Below are 22,166 nucleotides of genomic sequence, written 5' to 3'. Positions count from 1 at the left end.
GCAGTCTGCTGTTTTCCTAGCAGAAGAGAAAAACTGTGCTTCCTCCTCCCCGCTTCAGCGCTACATAGGCATCATTGATCATGATAAATTCTTGATAACAAGGTGAGCAGAAGGGTGGGCAATGGCAGGCAAAGACTGCTCCTGCTAATAGATGAGCCTTTCTACAGAGAAAAACAGCAGCCGCGGGCTGAGCAGCAGCTGTCCGCCCAATCCAGGCACCAGCCTCATGAATTTCAGTTATTTAATGAACCAAATCTCCTAAACTAAATGAACACCTTTCTCGTATCATCAGTGGGGAGATGTGAAAGCCTTTGAAGACCTCCAGGGAGATCTGATTCACCTGACTTGCATTTTTGCATTTCAGCGTACAAAATCTGTTTCAAAAGCTCCTTTTTCTCTCCGTTGATGTTGTAGGGAACATACTTATTTGGAAAAGATGGCACATTATGGGCTCCAAATGCGGGTGCTGGTTAGGTGTGAACTAGCTCCCCTATCCTAGAATATCTCAGCTGGACAACCACCTGAAAAAGCAGTGTGAGTTATAAAATTGAGACCATCTGAGAAGCACACATAGGTGGTTCCTTACCTGTTCCTGATTCTGAATTGTGGGGTAAAAGGGCTAGGTACCCACTGCTGGTCCCACCAGCCTCCTGAAAGCTGGGGAGCAGCCGTGCAATCCAGTTAGAGCCTTGTTCACTGCAGGGAACCTGGTGCTTAGCCTTAAATGTGCCCCAACGCGCGTTACAGCCACGGGGCGGTTACAGGGGGGCTGACGGGTGGCACATTGGAGTAATTTCTAATCAGTGCAACTTGGATTGTTTCTCCTGAAAGCCCATCATCGTTTTTGTATGCAAGATGACTTTAATCTGCAGTTCTCATCCATTTCCCTTTTCCAGTTCCTCCCAAATTTAATTCTCATGAATTTAATGTCTCCATGATTTATCATTATTCTTTCTGGTGTCTTGTTTAGCATATGCGTAAGCATTAGACTGAGCTTAATAACAGTGCGCTCTCTAATCTGAAATTGTGCATTGTGATGACTGATGGTCTGAATAACCAACAACTGTCCTGTCTCCCTCCCCAAAACTGTTCTTCTAGTTTTCCTGAAAATTAATTTTGTTAGCCCAAAGCTTCTGATCTCTGTACAGATTATTTTTCCAAATGAGCCTTCCTGTAACTTTTTACAGGAGTATGTCTCCTTGTAGGAGAATGTCACCTTAATTACGGTGTCTGCAGTGATTCCCCGATCTGTTATCTGCATCCAGACCTCTAAACACAATTTCTAAAGTGACAGCCTCCCTGCAGACGTCCCTGTTCGGTGCTCTGGAGTGCCATGGCTCCTGGGATGAGACAAAAGGCCGTAATTTTTAAATCTTGGTATCTAGACTTGTGAATTTAAGCATATTTGTTCCACTGAAAGGGTAAAGTCTTTCTGACTAGAAGTGATCTGATTTTCCGAAGTGAGAAGCACCTTTCCTGGTAGCGGTAGGGAAGACAGAAATGCCTCATTTTCATTTAGGCTCTTAAATGAGAGTTGTCAGGAGCCTGATTCTCCCTGAATGTTAATAGGAGGTTGATGCTTTGAAAGTCAACCCTCTGGATTAAATAATTGGGACCACAGGCTATAGAATTAAAAGACTAAAATGAATTTTAAAGTCGCATCTCAAGTCCATGATGGTGTAAAAGAAGACATGGAGCCGGGATTCTCTGGTGGTCTGTATCTTCCGTGGTCACTGTGGTATTAATTGACAAGGTCAAAATAAAAACAAATTGCTGCTGTTCTGACTTGACAAACCATATATTCACTTGCTCTTGATCTAAATGTAATGTCATCCGTATGAAAGGGGAGCAGGAAAAAACCTCGCTGTTCCATGAGTGTATGTATTTTGCTATCAGCTAACGGCTGTAGCTCTGTCACTCTGGGATGTGTGTTGTGCTTCAGTTAAAAAGAAAAACATCACATTTTCTCATAATTACACCAATGAATAATTCTGCATACAGATACTGTCATGATCTTGGTCATTTGATATTGTTCCAGCTATCTAACCGTGTATATATTTCATTCTATACAGCCAGGTCATCTGACAATGAAATCAGTGCACAGTAAATTTAGCAGAGCACCATTAATGGACTGGTATTTTCCACCCTGCCAATCTCCCAGTAAATTTATGGGAAGACAGCCCAGGCCTTCAAGTTCTTATTAGCAGATCTTCCTGACATGTTCAGCTCTGTGACAAATTAGCCAGCACATTTTTGTAATGTTCTTGTCTTTGCATGAAGGGGTCACATGCAAAGAACTTTTAAGCTTTTAACACTTCCCCCAGAAATATATTTTCTTCTGTGTTGCATATGGACTATTTATTTGCAATAGCTTGCACAAAGGAATGAAGGTGAGTAATGACATTAATGTAGCAAAAAACCTCATCAACATCAGTCACTGGTGGAGAAAAACAGAATCTGATTACAAGGAGGGTTGTATTGGTATGCGAGGCAAGGAAAGCCTGGTGCAGGGCTCTGCCCTAAGAGTTAAGAGGCTCTGCAGACTACTTTCCTTTATTCGTATTTATGGCACTGTTGTCAGAACTGCTTGGAAAGATGTACAGCAGTTTGAAAATGTAGCACAGTGAAATGGTTGTGCTTAAATTTTCCAAGAAGCAAGTCAAACCAGAAACATTTTAACATTGTTATGATTGCAGGAAAATGTGTGAAAATTTGTCCACATTATGTAATCGACCTGAAAATACCTTATTTGCTTATTATTGCCTGAGCATGTTACTTTTACTAGAAAACAATGAGGAAAAACAGGGAAGTGTTTTTATACATCCAAATTCCTTTAAAATCTGTGTGACACACTCAGGCAGCAATGCTGTAGGCACCACCCCGGGGGCTGTTTTGCCTTACCATCACTATACCCACCTCAGTAATGTGGGACAGTCCCACACTGCGCCCTCAAGGACCCCTTTTGCTGACAGATAAAACAGTCCAGTGTGGGGTGGCCGGAGAGGGAAGTCAGGTAAGTCTGAATCAAGTTGCGTGAAGGGAGATGATCCAAAGTGCCGAGCCACAGTTAGAGTCCAGAATTAAAGTTTATTGCTGAGTTCTTTTTTCAAAGGGGATGTTGTCTGTACGCAGGGAAAGAGCTAGTTTCTCCACATATTTTGCTAATCCAGCAGATTTCCAGAACTTCTTGGCACCGTGCGAATTCTGCATGCCTGACGCCGTCAAGAGAAGGAGGTAACAGGCAGACTCCTGCAGAAATGTCCATATATAAAATGGGACATCAAAGCCTAATGGATGCAAGACGGATATACAGAAATAAGTTGGGGTTTTTATAGTTATAATAGCTATTTCATATCTAATTCAGAGCTTATTACAAAAATTACAGTAAAAGGCCATTTTTAATGACAAGGTCTCATTGCTGCCAATTTTCAGCTCGCTATGGAAACTGATTCAAAAGGACTTGCATTCCTGTACACATATGTATACACGCATGGTGAATTACAGATTTAACTCGATGGAGAGGACACATGCTAAAAATACAAATTTGGAGAAAATGTGGGAGGGAGGACAGAATGAAAAAGACTGTCGGCTGCTCATTGTCCTGCCTTGACTAAATGGGACTCTTAACGATTCGGGGAAGAAAGACACCAGGCTAGAACATGAAAGACTTCACAGAGATAGCAGTCTCCTGCAAAGGCCAGAGACAAATAATACTGAGTACGTTTTAATGATGCTGCTAGGTGTTCTATAGAAGATTTCTGAACATCGCCATACGGTATTTTTGTTTCATTATGTGAAACAACATGGTGCCAATACTGCAAATACATTCCTCGATGCTGAAGCTGGTGGGATCCTCATCTGACAAGAGCTTTCAGGCAAGCCTAACTCCAGTGCCCACTGGTGTCAAGGTAGTGTGTGGTTGCATGGGTTACATACACAGGATCTAGATTTTATGGCACCAAGCACTGGAATGCTCCATTTTTGGCATTGATCCTTTCAGAATGAATTCCCCAAACCTGAGCCAGCTGCCGAATGCCAATGGGAAGTTTCTTGTCTGAGAAGGGGAGACACAGTGTGGGAAGTCATCTTGGCCAGACAGAAGAAAAAGTAAAGGCAGGGTTGTGTTTAAGCTCTGCCCACTCTGATTCAATGAGCAAGCACAGCCTCATAGCATTACATTATTTCTAATAAAAACCAACACAGGAGCTCCAGCTGCCATCTCGGAAGCATCTATGAAGAGAAGAGGTCCTTCACAACTTACATATGTCTGAGTCCAGGAGTAAGCACAAGCCCAAACAAGAACCTGAGAAGAAAAAGGCTGTGCCATTGCATTTGTAGCCTCCAGACAGAAAGCACAATGTCTCCTGTCAGGTGTGGGTGAGGTGTGCCAAGAAGACATTTAGTGCCATGGTGCTAAAAGAGTCCTCTCCCTCCTTCTGAGCCATCCAAAAACTAGGTGGCTGGTCCAAGCTAGCATGTGGAGTCCCCAAAAAGTTAATGGGAAGGATTAGGCATATCTGCAGGACACTTTCTCCTGTCCCAAATAGTTGCTTTAAGATTTGTGCAGTCAATCCCCACGTGACAGCGGTGTTCCCTTCCCACTCTGGAGGAACCTTAACAGCTTGCTCAGAAAAGAGGACCAGTTGGGGTTTCGTGTGCTCAGAGTCAGATATACACTTCTGAAGAGGTTTAACTCCAAACTATCATCAGGCCAATGGTCTAAGCAGAAACCCCACAATGATGGAGAGAACTGACGTGTGTTGCTTGAATCAATTTTGTCCTTGTTACTAAGATTAATGTACGCTGTACTATTTATTCCCTGCCACAGATCATGTTGACTGTTCAAAATAGGGCTACTGTGTTCTTTGTTTCCTCTCAAAGCAGACATGGTCTCCAGGTCATATGGTGAGTGGGAATTAAAAGGGAAAAATGCTTGAGGGTATGCCTACAAGTATGAAGAGGATACAAATTCCCTTCCATCAGGTAGAGCTAGGTTGAGGTCTCTGTGATGAAACTTCTGGAGGAAGAAAAAAGGCTGTTAGATCCTTCACTGAAGAAAAGGGAAAGGAAAAAGCTTGCCTGGGAATTAGTAGATGTTCTGAGAAGACCATAAAAAGACTTTCACTAATAGATCACAAAGTTTGGCCCCAAGGTATGAATTGCGCATTCCATGCTTTGGGGAAGAAGGGATGATGAAGAGCTGGCAAAAAGTAGGATTTAGAAGACCTGATGAGCCAAAGCTCCACTTTCATCCTTCCATGGATGATGAGATACTGTGGCCAAAGGAGGGAGGCTCAGGGAAAGCTGGTGAAGATCTTCTGTGGAGAAGACAGCAACAGCTGAGGAGTTGAATCAGAAATTACTTGTTGGTCATGTCCTTTCTGAGGGTGTGATATTTGGTAAAAACGACCTTAGCCAATGTGAAAATGAGGCACTGTCACCAGAGATAGTAAAATATCCATGGAATATTGCAAAGGCTGAGATAAACTTACTTCATATAGTTAGGATTTTTCTATCAGAACAAGTTCTGAAAGGAAAATATCACTTTACTGACACGAAATATTTTGCAGAAAGGCATTGTTTTCAACAAACTTCCAGTGAAACACAGGAGTTGCCTTCCTGCCAGGTCATCCACCCAACCAGGGATCATGGCTCTGCCGCAGTCTGGCTCCGCTGTGATTTCTGTAGTTCAGAGGACAATTCCAGTGCAAGAGCCCTGAAATGGAAATGAATCCATGTAGTTGGCCAGTTGAAAACTATCAAAATAATGCCTTTCAGTGCTCCATGAGAATATTCACTGAAGGCAGTTGTGAAAGAAAATAGCTCATCTGAGAGGTCCTGCGGCATTTGTTGACTAGGAAAGAGTGCTCAGACCAATGGTCAAAGTACACCTTTCCCCAATTTTCAAATGATGCAGTGTTGTCCCTTCCTTCCCACCCAACTTCCCTCCCTCAGCCTTCTCACAGCCCCCCTGAACCTACTTGTGACTCCTTGCCGTCTTCCAGATGCCCTCGTCTGCAGTTCCCAAAGGCTGAATACCTGGAATAAACCCAGATGGCAGCATCACCATCAATAGAGAAGGTCTCTCCAGCACCAAAGGCATGGCCCTTGCTTTGTTCTGATATTTTTTAAAAAGAAGACCAAGAAGCGATGGGAATCCTCTGAACCAGACTGACAGTATAGATCATTTTGCGACAGCTGTGAATTTATGGTTTTGGCTGCAGACGAGCTTTGGAACTATCAAAAGACAGTTGGAGTCACCATCAAAAAAAAGGAGTGATTCTTTTCAGTTAAGACTCATCATGTAATTAGTTAACTTCTGTATTGGGTTTGCATGACAAAGTTTTGGTAGCAGAGGGGCTACAGGGGTGGCTTCTGTGAGAACCTGCTAGAAGCTTCCCCCATGTCCGATAGAGCCAATGCCAGCCAGCTCCAAGATGGACCCACCGCTGGCCAAGGCCAAGCCCATCAGCAATGGTGGTAGTGCTTCTGGGATAACATATTGAAGAAGGGGAAAAAAAAAAGCTGTGCAACTGCAGCTGGGAGATACAAGTGAGACTATGTGAGAGGAACAACTCTGCAGACACCAAGGTCAGTGAAGAAGGAGGGGGAGGAGGTGCTCCAGGCGCCGGAGCAGAGATTCCCCTGCAGCCCGTGGGGAAGACCATGGTGAGGAAGGCTGTCCCCCTGCAGCCCATGGAGGTCCACGCTGGAGCAGAGCTCCACCTGCAGCCCATGGAGCACCCCACACCAGAGCAGGTGGATGCCTGAAGGAGGCTGTGACCCTGTGGGAAGCCCACACTGGAGCAGGCTCCTGGCAGAACCTGTGGATCCATGGAGAGAGGAGCCCAGGCTGGAGCAGGTTTGCTGGCAGGACTTGTGACCCTGTGGAAGGGACCCACGCTGGAGCAGTCTGTTCCTGAAGGACTGCACCCCATGGAAGGGACCCACGCTGGAGCAGTTCGTGAAGAACTGCAGCCCTTGGGAATGACTCACGATGGAGAAGTTCGTGGAGAACTGTCTCCTGTGGGAGGGACCCCACGCTGGAGCAGGGGAAGAGTGTGAGGAATCCTCCCCCGGAGGAGGAAGGAGTGGCAGAGACAACGTGTGATGAACTGACCCCAACCCCCATTCCCTCTCCCCTGTGCTGCTCGTGGGGAGGAGGCAGAGAAATTGGGAGTGAAGTTGAGCCCAGGGAGGGGTGGGGGGAAGGTGTTTTAAGATTTAGTTTTTATTTCTCATTCTCTTACTCTGACTTTTGATTGGTAATAAATTAAACTCCTTTCCCCAAGCTGAGTCTGTTTTGCCCATGACAGTGATTGGTGAGTGATCTCCCTGTCCTTAGCTCAACCCACGAGCCTTTTGTTGTATTTTCTTTCCTCTGTCCAGCTGAGAAGGGGAATGATAAAGTAGCTTGGTGGGCAACTGGAGTCCAGCTGAGGTCAACCCACCACACCTTGTTTTGTTATTTATGGATTACCTCTATGGAATATATGCATACCGAGCAACCAAAAGTCAACCATAACATGAGCAATTGTTAAGTCAAACTGAACAGAAGTGGGGACAGTGAGACTACGCTTCATCTCCTAAAAACCTCCCAGCTCTCCAGAAAAATGCAAGATAGTATAGAAGAGGGCAAACTGGGGCATTTGAGACAAGTGAGAAATGGTTTCCGAGAGCCTGCTTTCTGCTGCTGATGGCATTCAGTCAAGGACAAACAGGACATTATGGAAGCTGGAGGGAAAATGTTGTTATCCTTGAAGAAAAATGTGTCTGTGGGCCATTCACTCTGCACAGAATCACATATTTTGCTTACTAAACTAAAGGGCTCTTTCTGCTCTTACATTCAAACACAGAGTGAATGCAGCACCAAAGGTGCAGGCAGGCACCCCTCCCTAAATCCATGCACCAATCACATGGATTGGGCTGTGGGATTAGAGCCTACAGCTGTAAAAGAGCAAACAAAAGAACAGCAAATTATACATTAAAGCCACCAACACACAAGCTGGTCTGGTTTCACAGGAGCATTATTTAATCAAGCATAGGAAATACATGGTGTTCTTTGGGTGGCGTGGTAATTTATGTTGGATCTGGGAGATTTTTGTAGGACTGGATCTGGTAAGATACTACAACACTGGAGGTTGCAAAAGGCTTGAGGAGCAAGACTATCCAGCCTGCTTCTGCAGCACACCTCAACAAGGTATTTGTAAACATGAATCAAACACTGTATGCTTGATTAGCACCTTAGTAACATCACCGAGTTACTGGAGGCCCCTAGAAATTGGACTGATAAGATATATTGTTGTAATCTTCACTTTCTATGAGCAAGGGTTGTATCTCTGAAGAAGTTCCTCTTCTTTTCTTCTGGCAGGCCAGGACGAGCCCTGTGAGCATGGCAGTAACAACGCCTCCAAACACAGCTGCTCCAACCAACCAACCCCAGATCTGACGGGCTTGCTCGAGGTAGGGTGTTAAAAACTCCTGGAAAGAATCAAGTGCTGGAAAAAAAAAAAAAAAAAAAAAAAAAAACAGAAAAAGAGAGGTCCTTTTACATGATGCAATATACTGTCAGTTTATAGAAGTTGTATAACAGATAATACTGGAAGGCTAAGTGAAAAAAGAGACGACATTGGTAGAAGTTGTCTGAAGGTCACAAATAGTTTTAAACAAATCTCTTCAGTCCTTATGGCCTGTTTCTCAGTCTTCCTATTAGAGGTAGGAATAGAGTTCACTGTCCCCAGTGCTCTTTATAGTTTTGTCAAAACCGTAAGACTATAACCCAAGAAGTCTGATACAGGATGGCCGAAGGTCCTGCTAGCTCAGCATCCTGTTGGCAACAATAACCGAGGCAGAGCACTAGGAAGAGTTTAAGAACAGGTCAAGCCTGTTACAATCCTTTCACAAAGTACTTACCCAGCCTCCAACAATTTGCAGCTCAGGGATTTCCTGAACCAGATGTGGTGGTGTTGTATATAATAGTCATTGGAGGATTTTTTCTTTTTTCTTCCATCAGCTTTTCTAGCTGCTCTTTGAACTTTTATCACAACTCCTTGCAGCAAGGAGATCTCTGCCTTAACTACATATTGAGTGGAAAAAAACAGCTTCCCTTCACTAATTTTGAACCCTGCCCCCTGTTCGTTTCATTTGATAGTTCTTGTGTGGGGAGAGTCAGTAGAAGATTATTCTCTGGTCCCTCTCCGCACAAGAAATCGTCTTTCTTTGGTGAATCCAGGGCAGCTTCTCACTGGTTAGATAATCAGCTGCCTTCTTGCTTTGTGGTATGAATGTATGTGTCTGTGTCTCTGTTTTTCTCACTATGGCTTAATGAATTGTGAAAACCCTGCCCTACGGGGCTCTCACTTCACGATAGAAGTTGGAAAGCGACCTGTTCACAGTGCACCCAACAACCTGTTGGCTTGAATTTGAGAAATGGGAATACTTGTCCCCTTGGGCCAAGGAGGATTTGGAAGCCACATCTCCCAATTACTAGCTGTAATTACTATTATTAGCTGTAATTACTAGCTATTAGGGAAAGAAAAGGGGACCCCTATGGAGGACCCCCCTGTGGTTGTTTATTTTAAAATAGTGTTCATGCATCTGGACTGATTTAGATGTGCTCAACCATATTTAATGTGCTCTACTCCCACAAAGGCTATAAACATCTTCCTCCATCTTGCCTTTTCACTGGCGCCCAGAAAAGTAATCCCCTATTTCTTCCTGGATCATGGTGCTTCCGAGTGTTTGCTGTTACGTGCACTGTGCTCTGAAAAGATGCTTTTGGTTTGCAGCACCTTTAAGGTTAAGCTATCCTTAGCACTTGATGTCTGAATAACTTTCTGAGATGTAATTCCATTTGAGGCTGAGTTTAGGCAGAATATAGTTTGTTTGTCCCTACAACTCAGCTTCACTTTGGGGAATGTTTGGTTGCTATCTCTCTGGTCCTTGTTTTCCAGTTAATCCAACTTTGTATTCTGAGATTGTATTTGCAAGAACCTGTGTGTTCAGCCTTCTGCCTCTGACCTCATTAGACATATAAATGCTATATAGCACTAAGAATTACAAAAAAAAATAGCTTCTTGATGTTTCAGAGTGAACTCCACAAATCTCTGAGTATGAGGTACATTAGCTATTTAATCCTTCATTTCTCATCTGTCAAATGAGGACAGTACCATTCATTGAATCCTTTGTATTGTGAATATAAATTAATGTTTCTGCAGGACTCGGCTGCTATAGCAATCAGCACCAAAATGTTAGAGGAAACATCTTCAGGATAGCATTTTAAAAATGTGCGATAAATCATACATTGGGCTGCCCACTGCTTAACCGGGAAAACAAAAATCAAATGTAAAAAGGATTGGACATCTGGTTCTTAATGAATGCTGTCTATGCTGTGGAGGGAATGAGGTGGGGGTCTGGGGAAAAACAGTGTGCAAATAAAGATAATACATACAGGTAGGGGTGGAGGGTGAATTATGGCTATATAGACAACTTTAATGCTGGCATTTCTTAACATTGTGTGCTTGACTTTGTAACTCCAATGTTTTTTAACCCAACTTTTTAATATTTATATTACAAACATGTCTAAATTAGAAACAATCTGGCTATTTAAACTGGAGTATGCATATAATAAAAGAAAATTGATACATAATAAGAACTTGATACTGTTTTAATATTATGGAAAAAGAGCATTATCACAAAGTTCTCTTCCTTGCAGAATTTATCTGGGATATGAGGGTTTTCTAAGTGACATCTTAAATTCATACTTTGTCCTTGAACCATCTCCTCCATCAATGTTAGTTGGAGGTCTGAGCTATCTTCTCCCTGGTAAAACACCGCATGACTTTGAGATGGTGAGATGTCACATTTCATGTCAGACCCTTTCAGAAGGGATTAATCTATTTTATTATATCCTGATAATTAGTCAAACATGCCCTTCTCTTGCTTTCAGCCTCAGTCTGTACGGTTTCTGTAATTAGCTCAAAGCCAAAAGCCACCTCCTGGCAGCTACTGCCTGTTTCTTTTTGCTGCTCAAAAGGTGTTTGGCATCGCTATCATAAAGTTGCCATGGCAACTCTTGGGTGTCAGAGGATGGAGCACCCCAGGACACCCTATAATCTGTTAACCTGTGACTGTAATGCAACAGTAAACTGTGACTGGACTGGCTGCCGAGCCAAACTCATGCAAACTGGGATTTCAAGTATTCCGTTATCATAAATCTTTAATCTCTAACTGTGCAAGGCCCAAGAGCTCAGCAACTGTGTTTGCTGGTGACTACCTGGGAAAAGCCTCAAGGGGGGGACGGGGACACAACACATAGCTGCTTTGTGGGAGACGTTAGCCAACGCCAATTCCATTCCTGTTATATCAGTGTTTGGAGTCAGATGATAATCCTCACTGGAAGCTGCCACAAACATCGATTAAAACTGCTCTTTCAGTCAATAGGTTCATGACAAAGCAAGAGGAAGCAAGGTCAGGCTGGTGCTTGATATCTACCCTCCTATTAGTGACTAATACCAACAATATCTCCTCATCTTGCTCTTTCTGATAGGAAAATAGCAGTGATTAACCTCAGCCATGGTCTTAGCATTCAACTCTTGACATACTCTTTCTTCTGAAAGAGAGAGTTAGCTCTAGGTAACAGCAACAAATAATTTCTTACTCTTAATATGTCAGATCATTCTTTCTTAATGTAATTTAAAAATACCAGGCAGTCCTTTTTGTGTGGGTTTCTAGATGTCATTGAGAGGGTAGGAAACCACAATAGTGCAATTTTAACTTGAAGTGTGTCTCCTGTATTTAGGGTAATAATGTGGACTTTCCATGACGATTGAAGAAATGTGCTATGGCCAATCTATTATTGGGCATCCTGAAATCTTCCTTTTGTGTTAATGTCAAACTACATTGTTAATATAATGGATCCCAAGGATGAAAAAAAACCCTTAATATTTAAAAACTTTTTGGAAGAATATTTATATATTTTAGATATTCCTTCTATGTAAACTAGAGGATGACAAAGTCTTTCCAGGGTTAAATTCCACAAATTGGAAATAAAAACTCTGGCCAGTCAAGAAGTAAACAAACCAAATTTTCTATCATTTTTCTATTGCCATATGCCCCACTGATACATTGGCAGTCTTGCTATTCCATTTTACATGCTTTTCTACCCCTAACATGGGTAATTAATGAACACCAGATTTTAAAGCAAATCTTGAGGCAGCACAAACATATCTTATTACATCAAGCTTGCAACTTTTTTCTTATCCTGGTGAGCCAGTTCTTTCTATTTGGTTTCTGCCATTTCTTGTGTGTGTATAGTTCACTGATTGCGTCCCGCTGGGTGGTCAAAGGAACTACCAGTGAGACTTCCACAATCAAAAACTAGGAAGATGATCTGAGACAGATTCAAGTTATTGAGTCCCTCAGTCTGTCTTAAGGCAGGATCACTTGTCTCTGCAGTGATGGAAAGGTCACAGCTCCTGCTAACTTAATCGTGGTCTCCTTCCAGCTTAGAAAGTCTTTTGAAAAGTTGTCATCTGACAACAATGAGAGAAAATCTGGAGGAGACTGTCAGCCGTAGTCCACTATCTTTGGACTGGAAGAGATGCCGTGCAGTGGGTGTTAGTGGGTTGTTTATGGTAGAGCTACAGTATCTAATGGTGTAAACTCAAGCTGCTCCCTTTCAGTTCTGCCTTCAGCCCAAGGTGAGTAAATCAGGAAACTATGACCCACCCTTCATCATGTGGCTGTCTCTAGAAACAGTCAGACCATTTCTGCATGGCTAACGACAGCTTTATAATTCATTTTTCGGTGCTGAAGTTGATTAGAGTTGTCTCTGCCTGTTACTTCCACGTAGTAACATTGCTGTGGAGTCCTGCCCACTTGCTGGCAATGATGGCACATCCACAGAGTGGATTACTGGCTGTGCTGGTTTTGGCTGGGATAGAGTTAATTTTCTTCATAGTAGCTGGTATGGGGCTATGTTTGGGATTTGTGCTGAAAGCAGTGTTGATAACACAGGGATGTTTTCATGATTGCTGAGCAGTGCTTACACAGAGTCAAGGCCTTTTCTGCTCCTCACCCCACCCCACCAGCGAGGAGGCTGGGGGTGCACAAGGAGCTGGGAGGGGACACAGCTGGGACAGCTGGCCCCAGCTGACCAAAGGGCTATCCCACACCATACGGCGTCACGCTCAGCACATAAAGCTGGGGGAAGAAGGAGGAAGGGAGGACATTCAGAGTGATGGCGTTTGTCTTCCCAAGTAACCGTTACGTGTGATGGAGCCCTGCTTTCCTGGAGATGGCTGAACACCTGCCTGCCGATGGGAAGGAGTGAATGAATTCCTTGTTTTGCTTTGCTTGTGTGCACGGCTTTTGCTTTACCTATTAAACTGTCTTTATCTCAATCCATGAGTTTTCTCACTTTTACCGTTCCGATTCTCTCCCCCATCCCAGCGGGAGGGGGGAATGAGTGAGCGTCTGGGTGGTGCTTAGTTGCCGACTGGGGTTAAATCACGACACTGGCAAAAATTCATTACTTTGGAGTATTGAGAGGAGATAAATCAAATATTTCTGGATGTATTTATAGAATAATGCTGTTTACTTTTTGTTTGACAACCTCAGTGAACACTTGCACTTCATAAGCGCTCCTTCACAGTTTATATAAATCTCTCAAAAAAGAGGTGAGATCTGGCTATAGGATACCTGATATCACCACAATAGTGTGGTACTAGGGTAACTAGGGTGTTAATAACTCACCAAAAGATAGTTTCCTACCCCTAAATGGCTCCCAGGAAAAAGAAAAAAAAAAACCACAAAGTTTTTTAAAATCTATATTTCTGTTGCTCCATCAAGCATCATTATATAACCATCAAAATATCTGCTCGTACTCTTTTCTCTGAGGAATATATTTTTGCATCCTGTTTTCTTTGGTTCTCTCCTTCTGTATTAATTAACCTTAATCTACACCTCCTTATCTCTGCCTGAAGAAAACCAGGGGCCAAAATGCTGTCTTCTCATCTTTTATTTAATTCAGAAATGTAAACTACTTCCCAAGACAGCATTTTGCAAGTACTGTCACCTTTAAGGGCTTTCTGTTGTCCTGGCATCCACATTTTATTGTGCATGTCACTATTTTATCATAGGCTTTTACATGCATAACATCGCCCTTTCACGTTGTGGCCAACAGCGTGTGCTCCTGAGTCGGGAGACTCAGCAGATTCCCTCCATGGTGATACCATATTTGCCAGCTGCCACATTTTCTACTTGCCTGGATGTGATTTTGCAACCAAATTGCTGAAGAGCCAGAAACAGAAATGAGCTGCAGTCAAACTCTGGATCTGAGCTCTCCTCCTGCAACACATCCCTGAGCAACCTGGCCTTCTACACTGTAATCACAACACTCTTATCCCTTGCTTTGCCCCGAGTGTCAAAGATCCCCGGTTAAGATGTCCAAAAATTGCAAGTGATGGTTCGATTCCTGGGTTTATAATTGGGTAGCTGCCTGCTTTTCCAACAAAAATGTGAATCACCCGGCTACACATGTAGTGGTCATCAAATTGTTCCCACTGAGAGAGGGAGATTTTCTGGGGAAAAGTCAAGTCTGTGTCTACAGGTTTATCTGTTCCTATTTCTGGAAGAAAAAAAAATAGAAAAGACTTAGTCCAGACCCTGAAATGTAAGTGCTTGGAATAGCTCTTGCCATAGAAAATTGTTTTGACAGCTATTGCTAGGTGGTGCCGTTAGTCTTCCAAATCTTTTTTATTGATGCTAACAAATGTTCGTTTTCAGTAAGCCATGCGGGTTGTGGTAATTTTACAGTTCACGGTTCTCGTGTCAAGGAAAGCTGGGTGTCTGCTCTAGTTTCTGCTCAGATCAGCTCCCCGGTAACTAGACTCTGACATGTGTCTTTGATTCCTGAGAGATGGATTTCCACGCACACTGTTTGTGACCAGGGCTGTCGTATGTATAAAAATAAATGAAGCTGCAATTAAAATAACCACATACTGTCACACACTGATTTGCTTTTCAGTGGAAAGCAGGGCTCCAGGCATCAGCACTTCCTCAGGGGAACAGCAACAATATAATTTAGCATTAAAATGCCATTTTGTCATTGGATTCTTTCCAAAAGATATTTCTTGTAACCAGCCTCATCATGCTGTATGTAGTCCTGCTTCGTCTCTACTGAGTCGCTAGTGCTGTAACTCAGAACTGCAGCCCTTGCTGCTTTCCTCCAGCTTCAAAAGCAAACAAGCCAGGTCTTGAGGGCAGGACGGAGCCAGGTCTTGTGTGCTCATTCCTCGCTCTGTCCTGTCCTGTTCCTCTGCCTTTCCTCTTCCTCCTCACTTGGAAGATCTGCAGAAATGCTGCCTCTTCTTGACCACCCATATCTTCGCTGCTATGATTTTTTTTTCTCTTTGTAACTTTTTCCTATTTGTCTAGTGACTCCTGCCTGCCAGTCACAGACTTTCTGTTCTCCATTCAGAGCTTTCAGGGAGGGTCAGCAGGCTTTCCCGCTTCAGCTCCTCTACCAAGGAGCTCCTGTTTACTCCGATGTTCCTCTGAACAGGAACCCAGCATTCCTATCTGGAAAAAATCTGGGTTTAAACACTGGAGTACTGAGAAAATCCATATCTGTGTTTTGAGATTCCAGACCATTTTCCATTCGTAACCAGTTCTTCCCTTCAGATAAGAAATAACTTAAGCTCTCTTCGTCTCAGTGAGATTAACAAAGGGTTGAGCGACATTTGAGGATTATCTGGGCTTTCTAAATGAGGTTGAATTTCACTCTTTGTGTTGATCTTTCAAAATAATTAAGGAACTACTTTCCTTACCTCAGTGTTAAAAACACAGGCAGAATTTAATAAGAATTCCCTTTTCTGAGGACCGTGTGATCCCCTGGGAAAAGGGGAGAGACCAGGAAACAACAGAAGTGAATTGTTAAATAGTAAATAGTTTACCATTTGCTTCCTTTTGCAGTACCAATTGAGGATTCAGTGTTTCTGAAAATCATGGTATTTGGCAGTTTTTTAGTGGTACAATTTTTGGAATAATGTGGTTTTAGGAAATGAGTGGCTTTCATTAAAAATATGTATAAATATTTCTGGTCTTGATGAGGAATTAAGTTATGGCAACATGAATAAAAAGGCAAAATTACTACTAATAACATCAAAATAATAATTTTGATATTATATTTGAAGCACTTATTAGATTATTTTCTGTCTGAATACTTGGGGTTGACCAAATTGTTTATGGCATGTTACGAGAAATATTGACTTCTGTCCCTGGGTTGTAGTACTAAAATGGCCTTAACAAGTATACAGGACAGTTGCAGATTCCTTCTGTTACACATGAAATAGTCAAAAATGTGTTTTCTGGGTGACTTTAAATCACAAGCTAGATTTTACTTGAGAAAAGAACAAACAAGATAAATGCATGATTGGACAGTTTATCAAGTATGCAGAAACCATACACCCCCGTTAGTAAGCAAATTCTGTCAGAAAAGCAGGGATGCCCTAATATTGTTTTGGTAAAGACAAAAAGCAAGCTATAAGAATGTTAGCATTGCTAAAATGTCCCTGGTGCTTTTGCTGTATAGTAATTGGACTTTCAGCTCTTAATTGCCTTTTAATTGAAGAGACATGTTCACAGAAAGTTTTCTGCCTCAAATAGGGAAAGCAAATAAGCCCAGTAACCTGCCTGTTCAGTGGCCAGTGCTTTGCAAGGATAACTGCATGCCACATCCTGGGTAGCTTTTGGCAGTGGTGAACGTAACAGATCTGATCATTCCAATGGCCCAGTTCTATAAAGGATTGGGCCAAAGTATCCGAACAATCCTCAGTTCCAGGCAACTTTATATCTTTAACAAATTTTTAACCCTTCCCATAGACAATAAGGAGGCCTGTACTACTCCTACTGTACTACTAATAACCATAGGGCTAGCAGAAAGTCAGTGGATCACTGTTTTAAGTGCTGGATTTTTTAGACATATTTTACAGACATATTCCAGGTTATAGCAACAAATCTGACATTTACTCAAAATAATAACGTTACCTGGTTCTTGCAGATACTCATAGTCATACCCCAGCTCTCTTGAGGGTTTAAAAAATTCTCCATTCCTGTAAAGGGGGATGAAGGGGACCATGTAATTTTCTCGATTGTGCCCAATGGGTGCATTGGCTGCTGGGTAAACTTCTAGCATGGGCCTGTGTCTTCTTAACCATCGCTCAAAAATGCTGTAGAAGAAAAAGCATGTCAATTAATGGTGGAGATTGGCAGAATTTTTCTTCTTGAAGATTAAAAAGAAGTGTTGATGCTTTTTTTTTGTGAACCCTGGGAACAGAGTGGCATGCAATGACTTGTGTTCATGTGCGTGTAATGCTTTCCAAGTCATTTGGGGTTAGCTACTTCAGTGCTGAGTTCCTATGCAAGCCTACAAAAAGCAAAGGCCTGCAGTGCTGCAGAAAGGCTGAATATGCTTTTAAATTCCATAAATGCAATTCACTGTCTCACTGTGACCTGACTGCATTTTCTGCTCAGGAATTCACATGGCTGCAAAGGATATAGAGAAAAGGATTAAAGACCTCAGTCCTTCCTCCTCACCCTCAGAAACATTTATGGCTGGTTCTGAATGGTCTTGTGGCCAGCTGCTCAGTCCTGTTCCCCTTCCTCTATTTTCTTACCAAGATTTTTCACACCTGCATTAAAGTATGGCTACATCATGGTTGGTTTGACATCACCAAGGAGGTGGAAACATCTGAGGAAGAAGGGATAAGCTGTATGAGTCCAAAAACTTGATAAAGCAGGTCAGCTATCAGGAAAAAGTCTTTCTCCAGCTATAGCTTCTTCACTGGCCTTGGTGTCTGCAGAGTTGTTTTACATATTCTCACTCCTCTCTCCCAGCTGCTGTTGCCCAGCTTTTTTTACCCTTTCTTAAATACGTTATCCCAGAGGCGCTACCACCATTGCTGATGGGCTCAGCCTTGGCCAGTGGTGGGACCATCTTGGAACCGGCTGGCGTTGGTTCTATCTGACATGGGGGCAGATTCTGACATCTTCTCACAGAAGCTGCCGCTGCAGCCCCTCACTACCAAAACCTTGCCGTGCAAACCTAATACAAGCCATTACCCACACCTCTGACCTCAGCTGCTCCTTTCCAGTTTTCTCTGCCGAAGTTTCTCCCATTAGCTGTCTGTCAGTGCAGGGCTGTATGTCTGTCCTTTAACTTGCAAGCAGAAAGCTTAAAGGCTGCAGTATGGGAAGAGTTTGTATTGACATTTTCAAGTCAACTACTGGATGTGTTTGGAAAGAAAAATTAACAACCCTCCAAAACATTCTCAGTTCTCCTCCCTTTGCGTCTGAGCTTTTTCTGCTCAATTCTTGACTTTGTTTCAATCCTCAAATCCTTCCCCTGATTCCCTGCTGTTTACATGGTGACCTTGGCTTGTCAGCAGACACCCGGATGGTTGGAATAAGGGAGTTGGCAAGATGCTGCAAGGGGAGCAGACGCAGATATCTTATACGTGAAGAAAGGGGACCCCGTGATTGATCAGAAGATGTTGGTAGGAGGGGATTATCAGCATCGAGCTCAGGAAGGGATCACTGAATTCGTTTATCAGTTACAAGGGGTGGAAATGGTCTGAAGAGACCTGTAGATTGTACTTTAATTGAAATCTTGGCTCAACAGTTGCTGGTCCCTGACACTGGCCGCTGGCTGGAGGACACAGACTTTCCCCCCTCTTATAATTATTAACCAGCTGTTCAGGGACTCAAGTTATCTCAGAAACACAGACCCAAATGCAAGTGCTCGGCAGTATCAGGATCTCTGCAGAGCATCCAGGGATTCTGCCAGTAGATTTTTACCTCCTGTCTTTGGGCAGAAGTGTTGAGAAACACACTGCTTACCCCACCAAATTAAAGCCCTCTCACACTCATCAAAATAAAGGTAGGGCCAAAGCCTTGGTTCTTTTTTTAGGATCAAAAGATTTAATAGATGACAACATCACTATGTTCATACATCTTGTCAACCCTTAACAATGCAGGTATTAATCTTGATTAAAATCTTCATTTGTGGCTCTCTTCTTCAGTTAATTTCATCAGCCCTGTCTAGAAAAACTCTTGTCAGAATAATAATGTTCAGCTGAAGCTTTCAGATGGATAAATTTAAACAATGATATCAAGGCTTCAGCTGCAGTTATCACAAGAAAGTTTGAACAGAAACTGTAATCAGATTACATCTTTGGAGAACAGCATAGAGAAATTCAGTAATCATTAAAAAAGGCATAGAATATAAAGGAAAAGAAGACATTAGTTTAGCTTGAGGGGAGTAGGGATGTGTGTTGGACTCCAGTCCTTTCCCTGCCTGGCTTTTACTCGTGTCTTGGGCAAGGCACTCTGACTATCAGTGCCTTGTTTTCCTAGCAGTTGTAGATGGGAGCTGAGATAGCTTATTCCCTGCAGCACAGGGCTGTTAGAGGTACAGACATACTTCAGTTATGGGGACATGGTAATATTTTAAGAAGAAAGCAGAGATAAGACTTGGATCAGATTTTCAAAGTCTGGTTGTGATCCGTACCCTAACTTTTGAATGCTCAATCTGAGGTACTTCTTGGGGCCTGATTTTCAGAAAACGCTGAGCAGCCACATTCTGAAAATCTGGAGGGCTGATGAGCACAAGACTCAGAGCCAGAAGTTGTCATTCGCCTGAAATAGCTTTGTATGACATGCCCTGAAATTCAGCATCCTCTCTGGATGACTGAAATGTTGCTGTTTCATAAGCAGTTTCAAGAAGAATCCTTAGGCCAGTAATCTTTCAAGCAGAATGCAAATGCAAAGCATTTCCATGGAAATGAACATATGTACTTTTGGATTCCTTCATTTGCAGTGTGGTTCCCACATTAGATATCAAGCTTTTCTTAGCAGTAGCAGGAGCATTGAATTGTCTGCCCTTGCAGCTGATCTTTAGATTTAGACGCAATCATATGCCTCTAATTACTGATATGATGCGTTGTGCTGATGCACAAGATACGTTGCACAATTCATTAGTTGTTTATGAACAGTTCTTTCCTTTACCCAGCATAAAATCTTATAATCTTTACTGAAAACTGTTTCCTCTAGCATATCTGTATGCCACTGTAGAAAGCTCAGAAACATCCATTAGGGTTTTAAGAGTCACACTTTCCATTACTCTCTTTAGAATAGCTGGCCCTGTGCATTTATCTTGGCTTTTTTTTTTTTTTTTTTTTGGACACTTTGAAAGATTAGGATCATATTCTGCTTGCTACTAAAGCAATTGGGTGAAGTTGCATATATTCTTTCCACTTAAAGTCTTGTTCCCAGCTTGTTCAGTAAGATGAGCTCACAATACTAATTTTTTCTTGGCAAGATAATGCATGATGCTCTGTATTTTCATAAGGATCTTCATGTTTTTCTTCTTTTGCCTGAGAAAACTGACAGATTTAATATATCAGTAGTATTTTTTACATCCTCATCTGTTTGTATTTCTTCTTTTAAAAGTGGGGCACTGCCATTTCCCTGCCTTACTCATATTTTGTAAGAAAAGGAACCTTACCCTTGCCTTTCAAGAAAGGTTTCCCAGCTGAGTGGAAAAATAAACCTCCCAATTGCATCCCGTTGGGGAGAAAATCCATGGAGAAGGTACAACTTAAGCTACATCTCTGTTGTGAAGTACAAATAGTTCTTGTTGGGCACCATAAGCCATTTCATATCTGAGAGTTACATTTTATGATTCCTCAACTGAGGTTGTTAACTCCCTTCATACATTTTTAAGGAAAGCTGAAATCCTGAAGCAGCCTATGGCTTTTGCTATCAGCCAGGTTGTGACATTGGCACAGTACCCCTGTTCTTGGGGACTTGTTTTAACTGAAAAGTCTTGGGCCAAAAAAAAAGTCTATCTATAGAGAAAACAATCACACTGTCTTTTGTTTCAGAATACTGGGACCACTGAATTACATGTTGTAGGATACTTTTTTCCTCAAATAAGGTGCTTTCTCAATCCCTGGCTACGTTTAAGGCAGTTTTAGCATCATATGTGCTCTCCTTCGTGCAGTGCTATCCTGTTTGTAGGCTAGGAGAACACATCTGAACAGCTACAGTGGATCATCTGACAATTCATTCATGTGCCTTGGCTTACAGAAACAGTTGCTTTATCCGATAACGGGCATGTAGTTTCCATGATAGAGAGAGTAATCAATATTTCCATCATCAGATGTTGATCCACTTACTGTTGATAGAAGTTTTTCTTTTCTTCCTTTCAAAGCAGCCATGTTGTAAGTTATTTCCTTTTAGTACCTTGAAAATATATACTTGTTTTCTGTGCTTTGCTCAGTGGCTGCAAATTCGGAAGAGCTTAGGGCTGCAGAATTAAAGCTACATGCAGAGAGACAAAATGCTGATGCAATTAGCTGGTCCCTTCATGGAGTGACAAAGTTCCTGGTAGGAAAGTCAGGATTACAGCAGAACAGCAGACCTGAACTCCCTGGAATTGTTGGTTATCTTGGCAAACCACTGCTTTTATGTTCTCTTCATATGAACCTCTGCATCCTTCCCTGGCCCTGAGAGCCTGAAAAAGCAGGACTATGAATTAAATGACATCTGAAGGGCCATTTTATTCCACTTTTCCTCCCTTTCTTGATGTAATGAGACTAAAGGTAACAAAAAGACAGCTAAAGAATCAGATCAGGACTCTCTGATATCCAATCTCCATATTTCTTCTATGCAAAAAAAGTACTGGGCAGAAATTCAGTGAGAGAGAAATCTGTCTGACTCCTACAGCAGTCTGGTTGGTTACATTCTTCCTCAGCATGTAGACAAAGAGGGCAAGCAGATAATTAGTTATTTGTATAGGTAGGAGTGACATTTTCCAGACACGGAGACTTTTTTAGCATCGCAATCCCAGCTAGACTGGTGTCATTTGGGAAATGTTGGCAGTGCTGAAGACAGCAGATGGGATGTGAGTGTGGTAGGGAATACAAGGATGGATAAAGGAAAGAAGAGAAGAGCTAATCAAAAGTCATTGGGAATTTTATTCAGGGAATGGAAATGGGAAGAACCCAACCTGGGATCTAGCAGAGATAAACCATAAATCCTCCAGATTATACAAAGTGAAATGAAACGAGCCCTACTGGAAAATTAACTTAAAAAAAAAAAAA

General features: G+C 42.3%; 1 protein-coding gene across 1 annotated transcript in view; it reads right to left on the bottom strand.

Annotated features, from left to right (window-relative positions):
• Positions 1–8,274: 8,274 nt before the first annotated feature.
• TYR (tyrosinase) overlaps positions 8,275–22,166 on the bottom strand; it is a gene marked incomplete at both ends in the record, with an annotated part of 49,139 nt that continues 35,247 nt past the window's right edge. Inside the window, 2 exons of the mRNA XM_082304936.1 lie at positions 8,275–8,498; positions 17,050–17,231. Coding sequence (XP_082161062.1) covers positions 8,275–8,498; positions 17,050–17,231 — 406 coding nt within the window. The remainder of the gene's footprint in view (positions 8,499–17,049; positions 17,232–22,166) is intronic.

Source organism: Platalea leucorodia (genome assembly GCF_965183815.1).
Source record: "Platalea leucorodia genome assembly, chromosome: 2".
In the NCBI taxonomy this organism is placed as follows: domain Eukaryota; kingdom Metazoa; phylum Chordata; class Aves; order Pelecaniformes; family Threskiornithidae; genus Platalea; species Platalea leucorodia.
The sequence above is the reverse complement of the archived record's forward strand: the minus strand, read 5'-3'. Positions and strand labels throughout refer to the sequence as shown.